Below are 21,485 nucleotides of genomic sequence, written 5' to 3'. Positions count from 1 at the left end.
GTAGCTAGAAAGGAAAAGAAAAGCCCTGCAAACCGTCCCCTCCCAAACTTCGCAGCACGTTGCCCCCTCCCCAGTTATACTGGACTTCACTACTAAGTCACTTCAGGAAAACTTGCGTGTGGATGAGGACAAGTGTGGAGTCCTTCACGTCTAGCTTCAACACCGGCTTCTATTTCTGGTGCTGGGGTAACTGGCGCGGACAGAGGCGCCAAGAATGGAGAAAGCAAAGGGGGGTGATCTTTTCAAGAAACACCCAACTGCCCCCTTACCTTTTTTTTGCCTGCGTTATGGGGAGGGGGGGACGAGAGAAAAAGATGTCAATGACCATTGTTTGCTCGTTTGGGATGTTGCTCCGCCCCCCGAGTCTGTCGTAAACCTGGCGCCGGACTAAAATAAACCCCAGATCCCGCAGCTCCGGGGGCTCGCCGCGCCGCTGACTACTCTGCACAGGCGCTGCCGCCGCTGCCGAGGTGGCGGCGACGAGCGGCCGCCGCGTCCCGCCCGCGCCCGCCCCCGGGCCCCCCTACCTGGCCGTCCGCCGAGCCATGTCGTTGAGCCCCAAGCACACGACGCCCTTCTCCGTGTCCGACATCCTGAGCCCCATCGAGGAGACCTACAAGAAGTTCGGCGGTGCCATGGACGGCGCGCCGCCCGGGCTGGGGGCGCCCCTGGGGGCCGCGGCCGCTGCGTACCGCGCGCCGCCGCCGGGCCCCTCCTCGCAGGCGGCGGCCGTGGCGGGCATGCAGCCGCCTCACGCCATGGCAGGCCACAATGCCGCGGCGGCAGCGGCGGCGGCAGCGGCGGCCGCCGCCGCGGCTGCCACCTACCACATGCCGCCCGGCGTCTCGCAGTTCCCGCACAGCGCCATGGGCGGCTACTGCAACGGTGGCCTGGGCAACATGAGCGAGCTGCCCTCCTACACGGACGGCATGAGGGGCGGCGCGGCTGCCGCGGCCACCGGCTGGTACGGCGCCAACCCGGACCCGCGCTATTCGTCAAGTGAGCGGGGCCAGGAGCGCGGGACTGAGGGCAGGCGGGCGGCGCGGGCGTTTCCCGCCACAGCCCGGGGCGCTGGGGTACCGAAGCTCGGGTCCGCGGCGCACGGGGGTTGAGGTCCCTGAGCTCCGGGCCCGCGCGCGCGGGGGGTCCTGGGATGCGCGAGGGGTGCGGGGCCCCTGGCCTCGCGGAGGGGGCCCGGGCCGGGGCCGGGGCGCGCAGGGGGTCTTGGGACCTGTCCCGAGGCCCCGCGCCGTCGTGGCTGCTGCGAGGTGAAGTAAGCGCGAGCGGCGGCGGGAAAGGTTCCCGCGGGCCTGGAGCTCATCGGTCATCTCCTTCGGCCCCCTCCCCAGTCTCCAGGTTCATGGGACCGTCGGCGGGCGTGAACGTGGCCGGCATGGGGTCGCTGACTGGCATCGCAGACGCAGCAAAGTCCTTGGCGCCCCTGCACGCGGCCGCAGCGGCGGCGCCGCGAAGGAAGCGTCGCGTGCTCTTCTCGCAAGCGCAGGTCTATGAGCTGGAGCGGCGCTTCAAGCAGCAAAAGTACCTGTCGGCTCCTGAGCGCGAGCACCTGGCCAGCATGATCCACCTGACCCCCACACAGGTCAAGATCTGGTTCCAGAACCACCGCTATAAGATGAAGAGGCAAGCCAAGGACAAGGCGGCGCAGCAGCTGCAGCAGGAGGGCGGCCTGGGCCCGCCACCGCCACCGCCGCCGTCACCGCGCCGCGTGGCCGTGCCCGTGCTGGTCAAGGACGGCAAGCCGTGCCAGAACGGCGCTGGCACGCCAACGCCCGCCCAGGCCGGCTCGCAGCCACAGGCCCCGACGCCCGCGCCCGAGCTCGAGGAGCTGTCGCCCAGCCCGCCCGCGCTTCACGGCCCCGGGGGTGGCCTGGCAGCCCTGGACGCGGCCGCCGGGGACTACGGCGGAGGCGTGCTGGGCGCCAACCTGCTCTATGGCAGGACGTGGTGACCGTGCGGGCGCCCCGAAAGGGGTCTTGCCTGCGGCAATCGTCTACAAGAACCGCTGGGGGAAACGTGTGGAAGCTGACTCTTGTGTGCACCGCGATCAAAAACAAAAACAAAAAACAAAACGAACGAATCACGGAAAGGGGCAGCTCTGAACTTCTTTGAGGAGGGTGGGAGACAGCAACAGCCCCAGGACAGAATAATGTAACACCATGTTTAAGGGTGGTGATTTCCTCCTTCTAAACTAGACGAAAAGCTGGCTGAGTCTTCATTCACCATGTTCCTAACTAAAGCTCCTAAGAGTTAGTTGGAAACTTTGTTGGTGTTTGTAGCTCTAAAAGTCAAACCAGCTTTAACAATGAGTCCATTTCGAAGCGACATTTGTTTATCTTGGGAGACGAATTTTTTAAGCCCCACCCATCCCCCCCCCCCGCAAGTGCAATTGCGTTAATGTTTGAAAGTAAATTGAATTGTAGCTCAAGGTGGATCGTACCCATAGCAACATTATTTAAAAGGAATTATTGCCATTTAGGTAAAATAGAGCAATGGGTAAAAAAAAAAAAAAAACAAAAACAAAGTACTGATTATATGAATCTATATAGCTTTTTTAAATTTAATGCTGATTTCAAAATGTTCTGATCACCATCTGGCACCCCAGTGTTTGTATATTACCCTAGAAGAGAATTCTCACCCCTCCCCATCCCCAGATGCAGCTCACCATAAGAAAGGTTATAAAACTACTTTTTATATGGAATCTGGTTTCTCCAAATCAACTGATAAAATACACCCTATCTTCTATAGGCATGGTATTTACTCTTTTTAGGGCATTTTTTGTCTGAATTTGAAAATTTTGACAAAGTACTAGAACAAAAGTAAATTGCTAAAATTAGCATCAGTCTATTTCAAAGTATGTCAGGAAGAAAGATTAAGGTGTCTTATTGAATTGTAATCAAGATACAAAGAAAAATAACTAAAATATTTAATTTTTCATCATATTTAGGACTTAATAGGAGTTGCACCGATTTTGTTGGTGTTTTATTGTATAATAATGTATTTACTCTTTAATATACTGATTTATATTTCCTATGTTTCAAATGGATATTTAAATATAACTTAAAAGAACCTTAAGTACTTTTTTCGTAAAAGTCAAATGGTCATTTCTTTTTCATTAAGCGTACAGGGTTTTTTTTGTTTGTTTTTAAGACACTAGTTGGAATGATGTGACAACACAACTCAGTTTATTCATGATTTAAATACCTGGTATTGGAAAAATACTTAGAAATAGCTGAATAATGTGAGCTGATAAATTAATGAAAGTTAAAGAACATGGATAAAGCATGATTTACAAATGATCGAACAAATAGTAATCAGAGACCCCAAATCTCTTTTGTGTTTTAAGGTTTCAGAATAAGAGTTTGAACCTGAAATATTTCATTTCATTGTTTGAACATTTTTCTGAATGTGCAAAGTGAATCCATAGGCAGGTGTTATAGAAGTTAAATTTGCACTTTCTCTAAACTATATTTTACATATTATATGCTTTTTTGTTTTTTAATAACCTCAGTTTCTGTCACACTGGGGCGTTGGAAGAAGCAAAATGATCATCATTCCTTTTTCAAGGAACTGTGAATATATTTTGAAAAATGAGATATAATTTTAGAAACTTTCTACATGAGAAGAAATAATTTCAGCAGACAAATTAGTATTGACAAAGTACAATAAACCTACAGAAAAATCTTCCGGCTGTTTTTTAACATATTAATGGATGGACAATAAAGTAAATGTTAACTGAGCCAGCAAAATTATCACTGATGTGTCAAAGTTCAAAATGCTTGTTTATATCTATTTGATACATATTGTTCTAGAATACATGTTTTTAAAGTCCACATGGTTTGCAGTATGTGTATATGTGTGTATATCTATATACATTTACACATATGCATATATATATATATATATATATATATATATATATCCACATATATAATTTTTTAACAGCGCAGTAACTACAAAAGCAATAATTGCTTATGGCCTAAGAGCACTTGATAACATTTTTAAGAAAAAAAGAATCTTCCCGGACAGTTTTTTCCTTGGCAATTTATTTCTAGAACAAAGAATCCCTTGGGCTGATAAAGTGAACTCTGTTTTTTAAAAGTCATCATTAAGAAGAAACACTTTTTATTCAATATTTTCTAAAAGTATATTTAATGTAGTCATATCTTTTTTTTTCAGCATTCCTTTAAGTAGTTAAAAACCCAAACAAGAATTGCTGCAAAAGGCTTAACATTCTGCACCCAGAAATTTATTGAGTTTATGTGTGCACATCCTGAAATTAGGAAAAGGTTTGCTTCTTGAAACAGTAAAAGAAAATGTTTTTGCTATAGAATTCCACCTTTTGATTAATGCAAAGCAAGAGCTTTTTTCTTTTGCAGTTAGTGCTCTGCAGATCTTTTATAAAAACACAAACGGCCAGACTAGGTGAAACTCATTAACTGAAGAGGAGGATAAGTGTCTTCACAACCAAGAGAGAGAACTGGCACAGGGTCTGAGTGGAACAAAGCCCCCTTGAAGTTTAACAGAGGCCACAGCAAACCTCAGTTTCAGAAACGCTAACTCTGAAAATCTGACATTTTCCTACAGTTTTGCGGGTCTAACATATCTTTTCCAGTAGAGGCACAGAAATCAAAACCCAGAATCAAAGTTGCGAGGAGGAATGGCAGGGATTGCAGGTACTTTTCTGTAATCTGCATTGGGATGTAAATTGAAGTGTTGTGTATGAGAGTGTGTGCAATTTTGAAGGACATAAGAAGGGTGTTTTGTATATGGAAGGGAGAGAGTGTAACCCAGTTGTCTTCTATTTAAGGCTTTGCTTAGAACCACAACCTAAAGGTCAGAACAAGTAGTCAATCAGACTTCTATCAACATAGATGTGTTCAAACTCCATTCTGCTAGTGACTGTTTACTTTTAACTTAAAGCAAATCAGAGATTCAATCCTGTTCACTAAATGCAAACACCTTCCATAGACTCACTTTAACTACATGGAATAGTGATGATTTAGGAAGACTTTTAAAATAAATTCAAGAACCATAATTATATAAAGAAGTACAAAACAAATTTTAGATATGAATTTGTGCATAGTAGGAAAGAATGAATTATGTGGTAGTAATATAAATTTCAAATGCAGTTCAGAGGATGGATGATATTACCCAGCTGTTGAACACCACTAAAGTATGTTCCACTAAAGTATGTTAATCATTTGAGTCCAGTTTTTTGAAATGCTGTTTTTATCTACCCCCAAGTCTAGGGAGACAGAGAACCAGGATACATTCTATAAAACATAAATAAGTAACCTTTTTCTGCTAGTGAGAATTATCATCTGGGGATATTTCAAAGATGCCCAGACTGGGAACTGCTCCCACACATTTCGTTAGGAATTCGTTCTCCAGCAAGTATTGAAATTGCTCTATGATTTCAAGATCATTTATATAATTTTTAAGTTTAGCGATAACAAGTTTGTGGAAGAGGCTTTTTGTTTTCTTTTTGTTTTAGAACATTTTACCTGAAATCGAATGAAATGCCCTTAAAAAAAAAAAAGAAAGAAAATCTGTTAACCTTTAATTTCAGTAATTGTCTAGGTGATGTCTAATAAATTTTTAACCACGATGTTTGCCTAATTTTAAGTTGTAAAAACTAAATTGCAGCAGTGAACATCTCTAGTTCTATTTCACCCACACATATTAAATCGTGTTCTCTCTTGATCCTCCTTCTATAAATACAGAATAGTGAAACAAGTCAGAGTGTTCCATTTAACTGTGAATGGAGGCAACATACACCGGCAAGTACATCCACAATGGGCCTTTTGTTATTTCATTCGTTGGCTAACCTTTTTTTCCCAGGTTAGAAATAAAGCAGATGATCACTAGGAAGAGTCTGATGGGATCTCAGTTCCCTGATCCTTTTAGGGTGGGCAGGAGGTTTGGGACGGAGCCAGACAGCACTCTGCAGGCTGGAAATGGGGAATTTATTTCAAAGATGTCTGTATTTCAGATTTCTAAGCAAGTTAAGTTTGATTACCTTTAGACTTCGAATTTAAAATGGTAGCCTCGCGGAGGGGCGGGGGCAGGAACATTTCTGATATTCTCTTACAGGTTCAGCGATTGCATTTATACAGGGACGGGAGATAATGAAGCTGGGCAGGTTGAGGAGCCCGGGGCCGCATTCCGGGAGCAAAGGGAAAATGCTATAATGCTACCCTGAGGGTCGGAGGTCTGAGCTTTTCCGCACCCAACCTGTTCCACGCAACGACCTTGCAGCGCTGCAAGGCGGCGGGGCAAGAGACTAGGTCGCCGGGACTCGCAAGCCCGGCAAGGAATGCGGGCACGCGCCCCACGTGCAACGGTGCCTCGGCGCTTTCCGACATAGGCGGGAGTGGAACTGGGCCAGCTACCCAGAACAAGGACTCTAAGGACCACCCCATCTCTGGCTGCGAAATTGCAGCGTCTTCGTACCCTTAAGCTCAGTCCAGGTGCACCGGACCTCCATCCAAGGCGCCTAGGGAAACACTAGGGCGAGAACCCCACACCCATCTCGGCTAGTTCCTGACGTCCTGCGTCACCTGTGAAAATTAGCCTATGGGTTATTATACCCAATTTGCCTCTGTAACGCTAAATGGCAATCTAATATCAGTTTGTAGATGGCTGTGCACTTTAACATATATTACCCCATTTGATCTTTAAAAGGAAGACAGCTGCTCATTAGGGGCCCTTAGTGCCACAATAGTTAAGCTGTTTGCAGGTTCTAAGATTTTAAAACTTGTTAATGGGGTGGGGGGGTGCCCTATTTTAAAATATAATGGAGTATAACTACTTAAAATTTGCCCTTTGACTTAGACATTAGAATTTTGAGGAGACATTTATAGCTGTAACTATTCCACTTAAAAACTGTACAAAGCATTTTATTTGAAATAACTGTTAAAAGTCCAAGGTGGGGACAAGACAGAAGAGATAAGAAAAAGGGAGAGAAGAAAGCCAGGGTGAAACAATGGAAGGTTCCACTAGCAGACCCAGCACACCCATTTCTGCAGAGGGAACCTTAGCATCATCACTGGTCCATCAAGCCTCTTGCTTGGGCTTAAACATTCAGTCAAAAGCTGAATTATATAAGACAGTCTCATGAAGGATCAAGACACTTAGGTGGCAACTGTGCAATATGCAATACTTCATTTAGATGGCTACACATTTTCAATATTTGGAAGATATTTAATAGCATTATCACTTTAAAGTAGAATGAGGGTAAATCATAATGTTTATGTTGGCAATTCTTAATGCACTTAATAAAAGGATCCTGCTTTATTCACCCATCACTAGCAATGAACTCAATTGTTTCAAAATAACTTCCTATTCAAGGTTAAGATGAAAACAATTTTTTCACATTAAACTAAGATTAAAAAGGGTGCTTTGGTTGAGTATTAAAGCAAAAACTTCCTAAGAAACTTAGGTGGCACCTTTGCATTATGCAATACTTCATTTAGATGGCTACACATTTTGAATGTTTGGAAGATGTTTAATAGATGGCATTTCAAAATGAAATCTTATAAGCTTTGGCTAGGATGGAAAAAATTGAGGCAAAGCAACCAGAGTCTACATGAGTCATGTGTAAGTTTGTTTTGTTAATCAAATAACAATGCATGGAAAAATACCGTGGGTGAGCTCCAAACATACATTTAAGAATTAATGTGCTTAGTAGTAAGAAAAATAAAGGATACAAATTGAAATCTGTGCTTAGTAGTAAGGAAAATAAATGATACAAATTGAAATCTGTAAAGTAACATACAGTTAGTTACTTTACTACAGACTATTTAGCTATGAATTAAAATTTTCAACTTTTATTCTCAAAGATTCAGAACAAGTCCTTAAAACTGGAACACAAGTCTAGGTGAAACTTATAAAAACGTAAATAATTTATTTTTACAAAGACTACCAGTAATGGACATACTATAAAATAAAAACTTTTGTTGGATTGTGTTAACCATATCCTCTTAATATCTGCTTCATCACTGACTTGTTTCTGACATCTAATTGTAGAAATGAACTGTTTTGTGCAAAAGTTGACTTATGAAAAACATGCTTTGTCAAGATTTTCAAAGCTGAAATCCTATAAAAAAAACAGGAGGCCAGAGTTTTTAAAGTTTAACTTTATTTTATTTTTTTACTAAAGTCCAGAAATTTCTGTAAGACAAGTACGTTAATGAAATGTTTCCAAAGAAATACTGAACAATATACACTCTAGTTTGCTGAGGGTTCCAGCTCAAGAGTTCACACCTAATTCTTGTGCATTAAAAATCAGCATGGATCTTAGATGATCTAGAATAAGAATACACTGTGTTTTGAAATCCACAGCTGGTTTGATTTTTAACCATAATGAAAAACCAGTACTCCTAATTCCATCAAATGTGTTTTACAAGCAATAATAAATTCAGATCCACTGTATTATGCAACAACACATCTTTGGAAAGCAACATAAAACAGTGAGATCAGATCAGTAAAAATATACACAGTTAAAAGAAATACACAAAGTACTGTAGTTTTATTAAAAACTACTACTTGAGAAAAGAAATCTCCTTTCCACAAATAGCATAAAACTGTAGAATGATGAAAGGATTTGGGAAAGCTTTACAAAAGCTTAATTCCAGCTATATCTTCCTGAGGGTGGTGGCAAAGGGTATTTCCTTCCTTCTCTGGGATATCCCTGAAAATAAACAAAGAGAGAATTTATTTTCTGGATTAATTCCCTTGCAAAGAAATCAATTTTACGCCTGTGTGGAAAAACACAACATAAAAAAGCTAAGTGTGTCTTAAGGTACAGCACATGGAAAGTCCCCATAAACAGGTACTTTGAATCCAGAGCTTTAACACAAGTTTGTTGCAAACTTGGAGACTGGAGCACAAAGGATATCACTGAAAACTAACCAAATAAGCCTCAACAACCACACTTAAGAAATTCCTCAAAGTATATACAATGAATTACAGTAAAATGTTAGGGTAAATAGTTCTCATTTTCCCACCATCTCGAGTAGTAATTCAAGTCACTTTGTGGTAAGGAGCCCCCATCATTTTTAGACATATTACACTAAGAAAGTCATTTTATATAACCAAGGAAAAGAGCCTGCTGAGTCAGCTTAAGGCCTAATAAGCAATTAATTTTAGGGATTTTTTTGTTTGGTTATAAATAGTAGAGCATTAAGTAATAAATTAAAGTTATTACATAATCAATTAGTGGTAACATAATATAATCTAGTATGCTTGCAAGTAACATTTCTGTATAATAAAAGATAAATTTGACAACCCTTCCATCATAATTCCTTTTCTAAGGGCTGGAAGTGTTGCTCAGTAGAGGAATGCTTGTCTAGCATGGGTAAAGTCCTGTGTTTGATCCCCAGCACTGGCCGGGTGTGGGGGCGGGGGGAGGGAGAATTCCCTTTCTAGGCTTCCAGGGTTATAAAACTGAACACCCTCCATTTTGCCACTCAGAGCACTTTAGTAAATTTAAACTATAGTATATGCAGACCCTGACGGCCATAGTGTAAGGCCTTTTCAGTCATAAACTTCACTAAAAAGATAATAAAGACATGACTATGTAATAGGGATTTCTGCAACTTAATAGCACTTTGACAATTGTGATTTAATAAAAAAACTATCTCAGTGGAAACAAGACTGAGAAAAAAAATGAAACACAAATTTACCAATTGGTTTATATCTTCTAAATAAATAAGAATAACCTCCTCTAACAGCAGAGAGTACCCTAAAAGGGACGAGATCTCCTCTATAGGAAGTAGGAAGATGATGAACTGGAGTCAGCAAGCCACGGCAGTTCTGCTGCCATACTGTATGGGGTTCCAGGATTTCAGTTCCTGACTTGGAAAATGAGGTGACTGGACTAAACATTCTCTAAGGCTTCTTCCAGTTATATCCTCATCTTAAAATGCTTATTATTTTAATTGCATAATGACATTTAGACTCTAGTAGCACAATCTCTATTTAAAGGTTTTGAGTTGAAAGAATTCAAAGTCAAATGAACTGATTTTACTGAACCATAACAAATTCTCCAAATGCATTAAAAATTTGCAATTAAGGTGATTATTTTCTCAAAAGATGGAGACTTGTAAGAATACACAAAAAAATATAAAAAAAGATTTTCCTTAGCTATCAGAAACGAGATCTTATATGAAAAGAGACACATAGCAAAAACCTGAGTTAGAAAATTAATATGTGAAGCACTGCAAAAGTCCTGCAGGCAACACCAGGTAAGCAATTTAAAAACCACTTCATATCACTGCAGGTGCCAAACTCCACGAACACCACAGCATTCCAATCCTGTTCTCTAACAAGAATTTTATTAAAGAACATATACTGGCCAGGATATCAAATTGCTGGGAGAAATTATGTTAAACAAAACTCTATCTTAAATGATACTAAAACTAGATGCTATCAAGAGAAGAAAATGAAGCTTACATCTACTAAACTTGTTTATGAATGTGGAAAATCTTCAAGATTTTTTTTCCACATAGAAGGATATCAATGATGAATCAAGAAAGGAGATTTCCAAGAAGAATAAAGTCAACACTGAATAGACAGATTCTTACTTTCAACTTCCAAAAAATTCTCATTTGTTAAGAAAATTTGAGTTTCTATTAAAAAACAGTATCTTAAAGGAAAAACAATGTTTTGGTGACTGAGTGTATTTGTGCTTTATCAACTATTATTAAAAGGGCTTCCGGGCTGGTAATTCTTAAGTACCTTTCAAGGTATTACCAAGTTAGTGAGGCAGCTATTTACCTTAGGTACTTTTTTTTTTTTTTTTTTTTTTTTTTTTTTTTTTAAAGAAGATGGGTAAATTATTCATTCATTTATTGTGGTGCTGGAGATCGAACCTAGGGCCTTGTTCATGCAAGGCAAGCTCTCTACCAACTGAGCTATATCTCCAGCCCCTACCTTAGGTACATTTTTAATGAAGGACACAAGTTTGGCAAACCTACTCTGCTAATATTGTTTCCAGAAATACTGAAAAGTACAGAGTCCTCAAAGGCATGATTAAATAAAAAGTGAGCAGTAAACTTTCCACCCAGTCCACAGGAAGTATTACCTGTCTTCCTCCACGATCATCTCGTCTAGGTGGATACCCACCAGGCCCGGCTAACATCTGGTACTGGTTTGGCTGGAAGGCTGCATTTTGGGTTTGGAGCATCCGGTTCCACGGCAGTAAAGGTTCAGCTCCAGCACCTCTGTGGAAAGGTACCATGTCTGCATTAGAAGTCAAGCCTCTTACACTATACAAAGCCTAAAAGATATCATGTAGGACAATCCAATCTGTCTGGATTTGTCACATGCAATACAGAGTGTAAGAATGGCCCTTATTTATATCCAGTACAGTCTAATATATTTCAGCAGCTATTTAACAAAATCTTTAAATTCAGTCAGGTCTAACTTTAAAAAAGTAATTTGTTCATTTCCAATTGTAAAATTTCCTTCTAGTCATTTGAAGATATAGATCCAAGTTCACCAAGTTGGTTACATTTATGAAGCTATCCAAAGAGTAGACATGTACAAGACAGGAGAATGAGGCTTTATTTTTTTTAAATGTCCAGACTTGTTCTTGGAATCCATTCTTTCTAGTTAATTGCAGGTTGCAAATGAATTCTTACTGCTGAGTATTTTGAATCCAGGGTAGGGGACTTGGCTGTTTTTTCCCATCCATTATTCTGCTCAATATGTCAGAAGGTCTGATCGGGAGGAAACCTTTTCAAGTTCTATTGATGCAGCTTTCAATTGACCACGGTGACCTAGCAACATGAGCACTAATTGGCATGGGCTGACTGGCATTTGGTGTACAGTTTACATGGGAACACAGATTCAACAGCTATTATAACCCAGTTTGCTGTCCCAGATTACTAGTCGAAAGAAATGTTTTAATTGTCTTCAAGTGCCTATTTTAACTTTGCAGATACAAAACAACAGGTATAAGGTATTAAATCATAACTTCATTAAAAGCTGTCCCATAAATGATGTAGCATACATATACCTTCTAAAGGCAATTGCCATTTAAGATATAAAACTTTCTCCTTGAATAACTTTCAACTTCTTATAAGTCACTACACAAAGAATAAACAAAAGGAAAATTCTCTAGTATATTTAAATTAGAAGCTTTGGGGCATTAAGGATATTAAGGAAGAATTAACTTTTACATTCACTTAAATACTGACTAGTTGGTATTAATTGTTACCATACTGGCATATAAATTTCCCTTTTTAGGGGGGAAAATGCTCCTAGGGATATAAAGCCCAAAGTTGAGCTCACCAGGTAATGTATTCTCATAGCCATTCAAGCCTGACTCCAACCTCTCTACATTCTACCTTTCTCCCTTCACTTAGAGCTTACCTTCTTTAAAACAAACAAACAAACAAACAAACCCAAAGATAATTATTTTTATGTGATCACTTAAACAGAATAACAGCTCTCTAAAGAAGGCCAAATCTATTCTTTACAGTGTTAGAAACTAGAGCTCCATTAAGATAACTTGCTGTGATTCAAAATAAAATTAAAAGCCTATAACTCAGAAAGAAATGCATATGTTTGGAGCTTATAATTATTTTTAGGTCTATTATTAGAAAAAATAAATCCTAGCAAGATATTTAATCTGTTTCAGCAAGAACAGCTCCATATGCAGAGATAGGAATGGTCTCTTCTGGTCTTCCCAGAGGTGAGGGGCTCAGAACTGCACTGTGACCAAGGCGGGTCATCAATCTTGGCCATTTGTGCAAAACCCACAAGCCAAAAATGCAAATCACATATCATTTTTACTGTGACCAGTTTTTCTTTTTAGTTTTACAACGATAAAATTCACATGAAACTATGTCAGGAAAATCAGCTGGCATGGATAATATATATCATAAATGCAATTTAAAAATATTTTGTTTGAAAAGTAGGTTAGGAACAAAGCCAGATTAAAAACACACAATTCTCCTTTTCATTTGAAATTATTACTAACAGTATTTGACAGATATTTATGATAAAAATCATTAATTAAAAGTAAAAAGAATAAAGTAACAGTGACATCCACTACCTTCTTTTGCTGTTTATTGCAAGAGAGGCCTTTGTTTTTCACAAGACAATCATATTTCTATATTGATCATATAAATTTGCATATACAAATTAAAATTGGCCTAGGAAAATATATCTTTAAGATCTGAGATAGGAGCACTGAAATTGGTACATCTTAACTTTTCAAAATTAGCTGGTATAAAACTAGCTTATCTGAGACATTTTTGGCATCACAGCAGAAACACTATTCTTAAGTTTCCAAATTACTGCTTTGAAAAGTAACTGGCATATGAAGTCTACCAATTTGAGTAATTTTAATTTAGACATACAGCAAATTAGAGTTTTTAAAGATTTCCCATGACTATCTGAGCTTAATACCCGTAGGTTATAAACTAAATGCCTGCTTTGCATAGGACGAGAAAAGACAAGCCTCCTCTAGCAATAAGAACCCAGACAATGTGGCAGAACTCAAGTGGCAAAGGGAACTCAAATGCCAGACATTTTTGCTTAATATGAACACTAGCTTGTCTTTGTGTGGGGAGAAGGGGTGGGGGACGGGGATGTTCCTATTGTATTTCTGAATCAAATGAATATATGTATTATAAATGACAATATCTAACTAGGAAATAATTCAAAGACAACACAGTGTAGTTCAGGAAAAAAAAAAAAAAAAAAACCAAAACTCCCTTTTCTAAGGATTCTCAACAAACCCTCAAAATAGTACAGTGGAAATGTACCAAATTAAGGACCTTATGTAAAACCTGGATCTTATAACTCCAGTTGTTATAAACTGGCAAAATCAAAACAGTTTCTCCTCTCTAAGTCTTATAAGGTCTGAATGGTTGGACTTACAAGTACTATGAAATGATGTAATACACCTACTAATCAGCTAATGGAAAACCTAGCAAATCAGAATTCAAACTTTTAGTTTTCTTTATAAATAAAATGGCCTATTTCTTAAATGACCGGATTTAAGACTTATAAAATAGAATTCTTTTTAACTTTTAAGTTAACTCACATTTAACTTTTGCTTGTATCTATCTAAAATGGAAGCACAAAACACCCATTAAAACTTGCCCTTAATTTGCTGATTTCACAAAGTCAGTCAGGATAATACCAGTACTTGGTTAGGGTAGAGTAAAAACATCAGGGCAAGGAAAAGGACGATGATGATGATCTTAGGAAAACTTGTCATTTGTAAAGAGGAAGGAAAGCTGCTAAGACTGAAGAATGCCCCAGGAGAAGTAGATTCTTCACTTCCTTTGAAGTCACTGTGGCCTTTATATTATGCTCAGAGTAAATATTCTTGGGAGTTTTGTTTTAGTGAATGTTTCCTAGTAAAGAATGATAATGGAAAAGTGACCTAAGGTAAGCTACTAAACTATGTGCCTCAGTTTCTTCATTAGTAAAAATAATAGCAAAAAGATTAGTGGTAGGAATATATAAGATCATGTTTTTCACAGGATGCTAAAATGGTGCTGACAGTTCATGAGCAGATAATAAATATTAGCAATTATTATTATTATTTTCTTTTAAAGAGAGAGTGAGAGAGGAGAGAGAGAGAGAGGAGAGAGAGAATTTTTTTTAAAATATTTATTTCTTTTTAGTTCTCGGCGGACACAACATCTTTGTTGGTATGTGGTGCTGAGGATCGAACCCGGGCCACACGCACACCAGGCGAGCGCGCTACCGCTTGAGCCACATCCCCGGCCCCAGCAATTATTATTAACATGGGGAAGAAGTGAGCAATAAAATGGGAAAACTAAGTATATAATTTAGAAAAATTTACCCCATATTTGTATAAAAATGTTGTTACTTTTTGATAAGGAAATAGTATCATATAATGTTGTGTTTGAGCACTTATACTAAAAATAAAACATAAGTATACATACTTCCAGTTGTATTAAATTTAAGTTGTGACTTGCACTAAGTAGTTGGTATTACTAATAATCAAATGGATAACACACCTTTTATCTTCTTGAAGAAAACAATAAAATGAAAATTTGAAGTCTAATTATAGTTTTCTTAAAAGCAGCATTTATAAAAACACTACTCACTTCAGATGAACAGATTAGAGATTGCTAAAACACCAAAGGAGAGGGGAATAAAACAGATTGGAATTGAAAATGCAAAAAAGGAAGCCTTACTATGATGGGGCTCCATCTGTTTTTGCATTTACTGTTGGCAAAACTAGCATGAACCATACATTTTAAAGCTGCCTTTAAAAAATCATTCTACATGTTAATATAATTATTCATAACGTGCCTAGATGTCTTGTTGTTTAGAGTCCACCTTACTTAGGAGCACACAACTTATCAATGAGGGAACACATGTCAAACATCCCTTGTTATTAAACCATGTCACATTCTTCCTAGTCCATGGCACTTATTAGACTGCAGATCCCATAATCCTCTTCTGAGTCCCTTCTGCGTTTAATTCAGTTCAGTCTTAAGTAGTTAAAGAAACTGTTTTCAGTGGCAACTAATAACTACTGACCTACAGTGACACTGCCCTACAATAGGCTTGTCAGCCCTGAAAAAGTTTTACCAAAGAAGCTGATTAGGACTTCAAGAGGTTTGTAGCAAGGATCAATGGTTGGTCTGTACTAACGCTGTGTTGCCCACACAGAAATGATAAAAGTGGAACACCATTAGTTATGCCTCATTAAGTTGCACAACCCTTCTAAAAAGAAATTTGTTTAGCCTGACCAAAACTTAATACAGTTTTAAGCTGTGTTGCATTTTTCAGGGCATCTCAAAAAACTTCAATAAAATAAAGGCCAAGAACCCAAGTATATAAAGTTGAGTAGTTTAATTCCAAGTGTTAACTATATATTTTCCCAAAGGATAGGTACAAGAAAAATTATTTTTGGTAGGAAAAAGTATATTTGAACTATGGAAATTTTAGATTCTAAAAAGCCAATAAACTCCAAATGTTGATGTGGAAAAATACTTAAAAGTCATGTTTGCTTTAATATTACCTGTCAAATCTTTGCTGTTGGAAAAGAGGAGGAGGACCTCGCCAGGAATCCTGGGGCCTCATATCTGGAAAATAGCAAGGAAGAGTAAAACAAAAAATTTTTTAAGTAATCATTTTTCAGTTACCCACATATTTTATAATTAAAAAATCTGAGAACATAAACCAAGTAAATTAGTGTCATAATTATACACACAAGTATAAAAAGTAACCAACGGATCAACTGATATATTTGCTTTATCATTTGTCCTCTGCATGTATAAACAATATTTTTAACACTTATATTTTAAATGCGTACAAAAGGAAAAGTCTTATAGTCTTTTTCATAAGTGCAGACTGAACAAACAGTAATTTTAAAACAAACACTGAAATTTTCCTCCTAAAAATGTCAACGGCTATGACATAAAAAGCACAGAGCACAATCTCTCCAACACAAACCAGGAAGACATGACAATGAAGGACCACCCACTTTTCTCTCGTTTTTGATAGTCAAACCTCTCCCCTCCAAAAAAACTGAACTAGCAACATCTAACTATAAGATACAAATAGATGGCTGCTGCTCTTCTATATAAACTGAACATTATATGGGAGGAAAAGCCCACCAACACCCGGTCAGTCAGAGCATTCAGCAGTTCAGGGGGCCGGCTATCAACCAACCACAGCTCCTGGCTCCAGCCTTTAGCAGGGTTTGCTGTGACCTAATTAAAACAGCTGGTTCCAGAAGTTGTCTAATGAGTTCACTGTGTGAGGACAGTAACCTACCCCAGAGTCCCGAGACCAAGGACAACAAGGCTTACTATAATGTATTCAGGCTCACATTTTAATGGAAACACAAACTAGAAACATGCTTTTCAAAATTACTGTCTTAAAGGAGGGAAGATATGAAAGCTTATCTCTAGTTAAGACCCAAAAATGCAATCTGATTTTTGGTGGAAAACAAAAAGGGATGAGGGGGAGAAAAGTGGAACTGTGTTTTAAAAAACACCACAAAGAAGAATATGGAAATAAGTAAATTATTTATTATTCATAATCATAACATAACTGGCTACCTCTGCTCTGGACTTTCTTCCCCTCTTGACATGACTGAGATGGCTAGACTGGGAGGGTTTTCTAAATGTAGACATGCTACCTGAAAGGGACTGGCTATCTGCAGCCCACTGCCCTCTTGGTCCATGACCAGCAGAGGTTTCCAGCAGGAAAACTAGAAGCAACTCTTTCAGAAAAGAAGGGGAAAACCAATCGTTGCTTCAGGAATCCCATTTTTGAATAGGAAAAAAGGTGGTATGTCTAGTTGATATGAATTAAAATCTTTTTTTTTTTTTTAAATAACCTCTTAAAAGCCAAAGACTACAAGTTAAACTGAGTAACAAAACTGAGGAGATTTTATGGTGGTCATCAGAAAGGTAGTGCTTATTCAAAATTAGAATGGAAGTTCGGGAAGCTAATCACCACGAAATCCACAGAAAATGGGAGAAGACAGTTCCTTACTCTTAAGAAGGCCCAGAAAGAATTACTACTATAGACTCAAAGCCACCAGAAAATCCAGACATTCTTAAAAAAAAAAAAAAAACAGCAATCATTTCAATTATGTACTTTCTTTCTATGGGAAATTTTAAGATTGGTTTACTCAGCATATTGTAAAACTTTCAATGAGTTATCATTTATGAGAAAGCAACCTGCAGAAAGTAAATCAACATTTGTGCCACTTTTTCTGAATATTATTTTGTTAAACTTGAAACCCACTGGTCTATTCATGTGGATTATGAAAATTAGAATCAGTTCAAATGTTCCTAATATTATTTTAGTGCCTTTACATAAACAAACTTAGCTAATATAAAAGAAGTAAAAAGAAATATAGTGAATTGCATTTGGACCTCTATCTAAATTGTGCTTCACATGCACAGAATTGCTGTGATCACCCGGTAACACACTTTTCATTAAAACAATTCTGTGATTCCGGTTCCAGGGTATCTCTTTATGTATTCCATGACATAATCATGGAATACATTCTCTGTGGTACTTTAAAAAAAGCTTCCATACTAGATTCTTAATAAATTTAAGATCAAATGAAGACAATAAAAAATCTATTTTAAGAAAAATCTTTCAAAATACTTATCCTAATCTCTTATGAAAAACAAAACTTTCACATTTTTTTCCTAGAAATAGAATGAACAGAGGGAAAGCCATCACCATCAGTTATACAAATGCATTAGATTTAAACATGCTACATATTAAAGCTATATATCCAAGCAGAACTGAAATTAAGGTTCACTAAACATAAATGTTTAGCAGGGGCAGGAAGAGAACTCTTCAACAGTTTACCTGAATACAAAGTTCTAGAAAGCTAGCAAAAGTTCCTATTCCATAACTTCTAGCTAGCATACAGGTTTTCTCTATTTCACATTTACTATTTCTCACCTCCAGGACATCTTTTTCCCCATAGTGAAAAACATGTGCAAAAAAGGGGAAAAAAATTAAAAAAAAAAAAAAACTAAGCAAATTTTCTAAAATCTTTAATTCTGTCATATAAAACATCCCTTGCTTTCAATCCCCAAAGAAAAATGGAAAAGATCAAACAAAAACTTCAAAGCACCTTTAAACAAATTTCTTATGTGGCACTGAGTAATATATATAACTCTTAAGTGTTAAGCAGAAACATTTCCTGGCTGATAGGTAATGAAGTAGATGGTAAAACAAACTTATTATCATTCATTTGTATGGCTCTAACAGAAAATCCATTTGAGAGGGAGGAAAAAAATTCTGAGATAGTGAATTGCACTTCAGAAGGTACAGGCGAGAGAGGAAAATGATGGTTAATTTTTTTCCTTTGGTCTTTAAAAACTTATTCCTTTTCTAGAGCCCTAAGGCCACATAAACCAAGCCTTCACCAATAGCTTCTCAAGTGACAATTTACCTAATCAGCATGGCAATCACAGAAAAGATTCCATGTTTACTGATTGCACTAATCAAAAATCACTTATTCAAATGCAGCTAATTGGCAAGTTTACTGAGTGAAATGAAGAGAAGTCACATATCAGGTTCTCATAAGGGCTGCAGAAACTGAATCCCTTATTCATACTGAGTACTCAGGACTGCACTTGACTCCAACAAGTTATCAATACCTAGACAATTACTCATCAGCCAAAAACTGACACATCAAAGACAAATCAAAGACCAACAATAAGAAACACCTGCAGCAGACACTTGATAAAGAGTTGGCAGTTTGACCAAATGGCCCTTCTTGAATATTAATTTTACACTATATGAAGAAAATAGGAAACTAAAAACATTGTAAAATAAGATTAAATGGTTTAGGTTTACATTGTGCAAAAACAATCTCTAACCAAATTTTAAAGTTCAAAATTCTATAAAAAGGAAAGTTGATCTTTCATCCTTTAATAGTTTCATAGTACATATGTGTAAGGTACTGTTTTAAGTATTTAACAACCTAAACTGACTTAGTCTAAATAAATATTCTGTGACACAGACATTCATATTCTCTGTAACATCTTCGAGATAAGAAACTTGGGGCACTGACCAAAATCTGCTGAGGTCAAAGGATTATTACAGGGCAGAGTAATGCCATGGGTTATGTTCTTAGTCACTTTCTACCACAGTATACAACCTCCAAGTTTCACAGACACTTATGCTGTTGGTGATGCTTTGTGTGATTTTTATTTTACGGAAGGACTAACCTCAAATAAGAACTAACCTCAAGTTCTGTGCTTCTCAATCAGAAGGCTCAGAAGCTTAGGGTTTCAAGAAGGCAGGATTAGGAATTTGAAAACTATTTTCAATACTTTGAAAGTTTGGAACTGACATTATTACACACAGCTAATTAGGACAGGAAGCAAAGGGTTGGCAGAATAGCTCAGTGATAAAGAGCTTGCCTAGAACGTACAAGGCTCTGGGATTGATCTCAAGTACTGCAAAGAAGATAAAGGACTAAAAGGAAAAATAAAAATAACATGTACCTAATAAATATTTTGTATGTGTAAATTATATCTAATAACAGTTACAACAATGGCAAAGGAGGATTTATTTACCTGAAGTATCCACTACTTGAAATAAAATGCATAGGTGCAAGTAAGTGTTGCCTATTTCCATGAAAAGCAGACCAAGAACTATAGGACTGCAGGCCCCTTAAAGGGAATAAAATTCCCTACCTTTGGTGTGAAGACACTGATGAACAAAATAAACTTCGGGCTTATTTATTTATTTTTGTGGTGCCAGGGATGGATCCCAGCCTCACACATGCTAGCAAGCATTCTACCACTGAGCTACATTCCCAGACCCTTGTTTTCATCTTAGAGCAAGCAAGATCCAGTGGTCTGAAATTGAAAGACAATACCTTCATACTGAGTAACTTTCTGGAGATTAGGTCCATGAATGTTAGATTATGGGCCTATGATTCCTCAAAAGTTAAGGATCAGTAACCTAGAGTAACATTTCTAACATTTCTCAAAGAATAATATGCAAGATGATTTGGGGGAACAAGTGTGTGAACAATTTTTTTATGTACATGGTTATATATTCATTTCAATGTGTATTTGACCTGTTTTCCTTCTTTTTTTGGGGGGGAGAAGATGGGTATTGGGGAGTGAACCCATTTCCTCACACTTGCTAAACATGCACTCTACCAGTGAGCCACATCTCTTTTTGATACGTATTTGGGGGGAAAAAAGCATATCAAACCAATAATATCAGAGCAGAAAATAAATCAATGTGAGTTAAAAAAAATTAAGCAAAGATAAATGAGCAAGTAACTAGGTAATATTTAGATAGACCATGGTGATAGTGGGCCTGTGATTACTATACCTAAGGAAATATAGTACTACAATTTGGATATAGTTTGAATGTCCCTCATGGCTTCACATATTCAAATTTAATTCCCACAGTGAGGTATTAAGAGAGTCAAAACTTTATTTGACTACAAGGTCCAACATGGGGCCTTTGAGAGATGATTAGGATTAGATAAGGTCATATGGGTAGAGTCCTCATAATTAAATCCTGGTAGCTTTATAAAATGGAGATTACACACACACACACACACACACACACACACTCACTCACTCTCTCTGTCTCTCTCTCTCTCTCTCATACTCCTTGTCTCCTCATGTGATGCTCTGCACTGCTTCAGGACTCTGCCAGCAAGAAGGCAATCACCACATGGGGCCCCTCAACCTCACACCTCCAGAACTCTGAATCAAAATATACTTCTTTTCTTTATAGGTTAGCCTGTCTCATGTATTTCATTATAGTAATACAAAATCAACTAACACGTGTGGAATGGAGGGAAGATGATTAATGGGAAACTCATGTTTTCACCTTTGCTACTCAAATCTTTTAAGGTTACTCAATAATGCAATAACCTCAGAAATTCCTCATAATTATCATCTTGAGATGACATACATAAAACTAAACAAGCTGAGACATGCCAGCTCCAG

At 38.3% G+C, this 21,485-nt stretch overlaps 2 protein-coding genes across 3 annotated transcripts in view; one reads left to right on the top strand and one right to left on the bottom strand.

Annotated features, from left to right (window-relative positions):
- Positions 1–542: 542 nt before the first annotated feature.
- On the top strand, positions 543–1,969 carry NKX2-4 (NK2 homeobox 4; the record flags this gene model as incomplete). Its single annotated transcript, XM_081293247.1, has 2 exons — positions 543–999; positions 1,350–1,969. Exons 1-2 carry the CDS (start codon positions 546–548, stop codon positions 1,967–1,969), a joined length of 1,074 nt encoding a protein of 357 aa, XP_081149373.1. The 5' UTR covers positions 543–545.
- A 6,175-nt stretch (positions 1,970–8,144) lies between these two features.
- The window catches only part of XRN2 (5'-3' exoribonuclease 2), an 81,105-nt gene continuing 67,764 nt past the window's right edge, over positions 8,145–21,485 (bottom strand). For both annotated transcript variants that reach the window (XM_081290443.1, XM_081290444.1), the window contains exons 28-30: positions 16,043–16,106; positions 11,108–11,246; positions 8,145–8,713 (exon numbers count right to left, since the gene is read on the bottom strand). In XM_081290443.1, coding sequence (XP_081146569.1) covers positions 8,648–8,713; positions 11,108–11,246; positions 16,043–16,106 — 269 coding nt within the window. In that variant the 3' untranslated portion in view covers positions 8,145–8,647. The remainder of the gene's footprint in view (positions 8,714–11,107; positions 11,247–16,042; positions 16,107–21,485) is intronic.

Source organism: Spermophilus citellus (assembly GCF_964194105.1).
Source record: "Spermophilus citellus genome assembly, chromosome: 4".
NCBI classification, from domain to species: domain Eukaryota; kingdom Metazoa; phylum Chordata; class Mammalia; order Rodentia; family Sciuridae; genus Spermophilus; species Spermophilus citellus.
The sequence above is the reverse complement of the archived record's forward strand: the minus strand, read 5'-3'. Positions and strand labels throughout refer to the sequence as shown.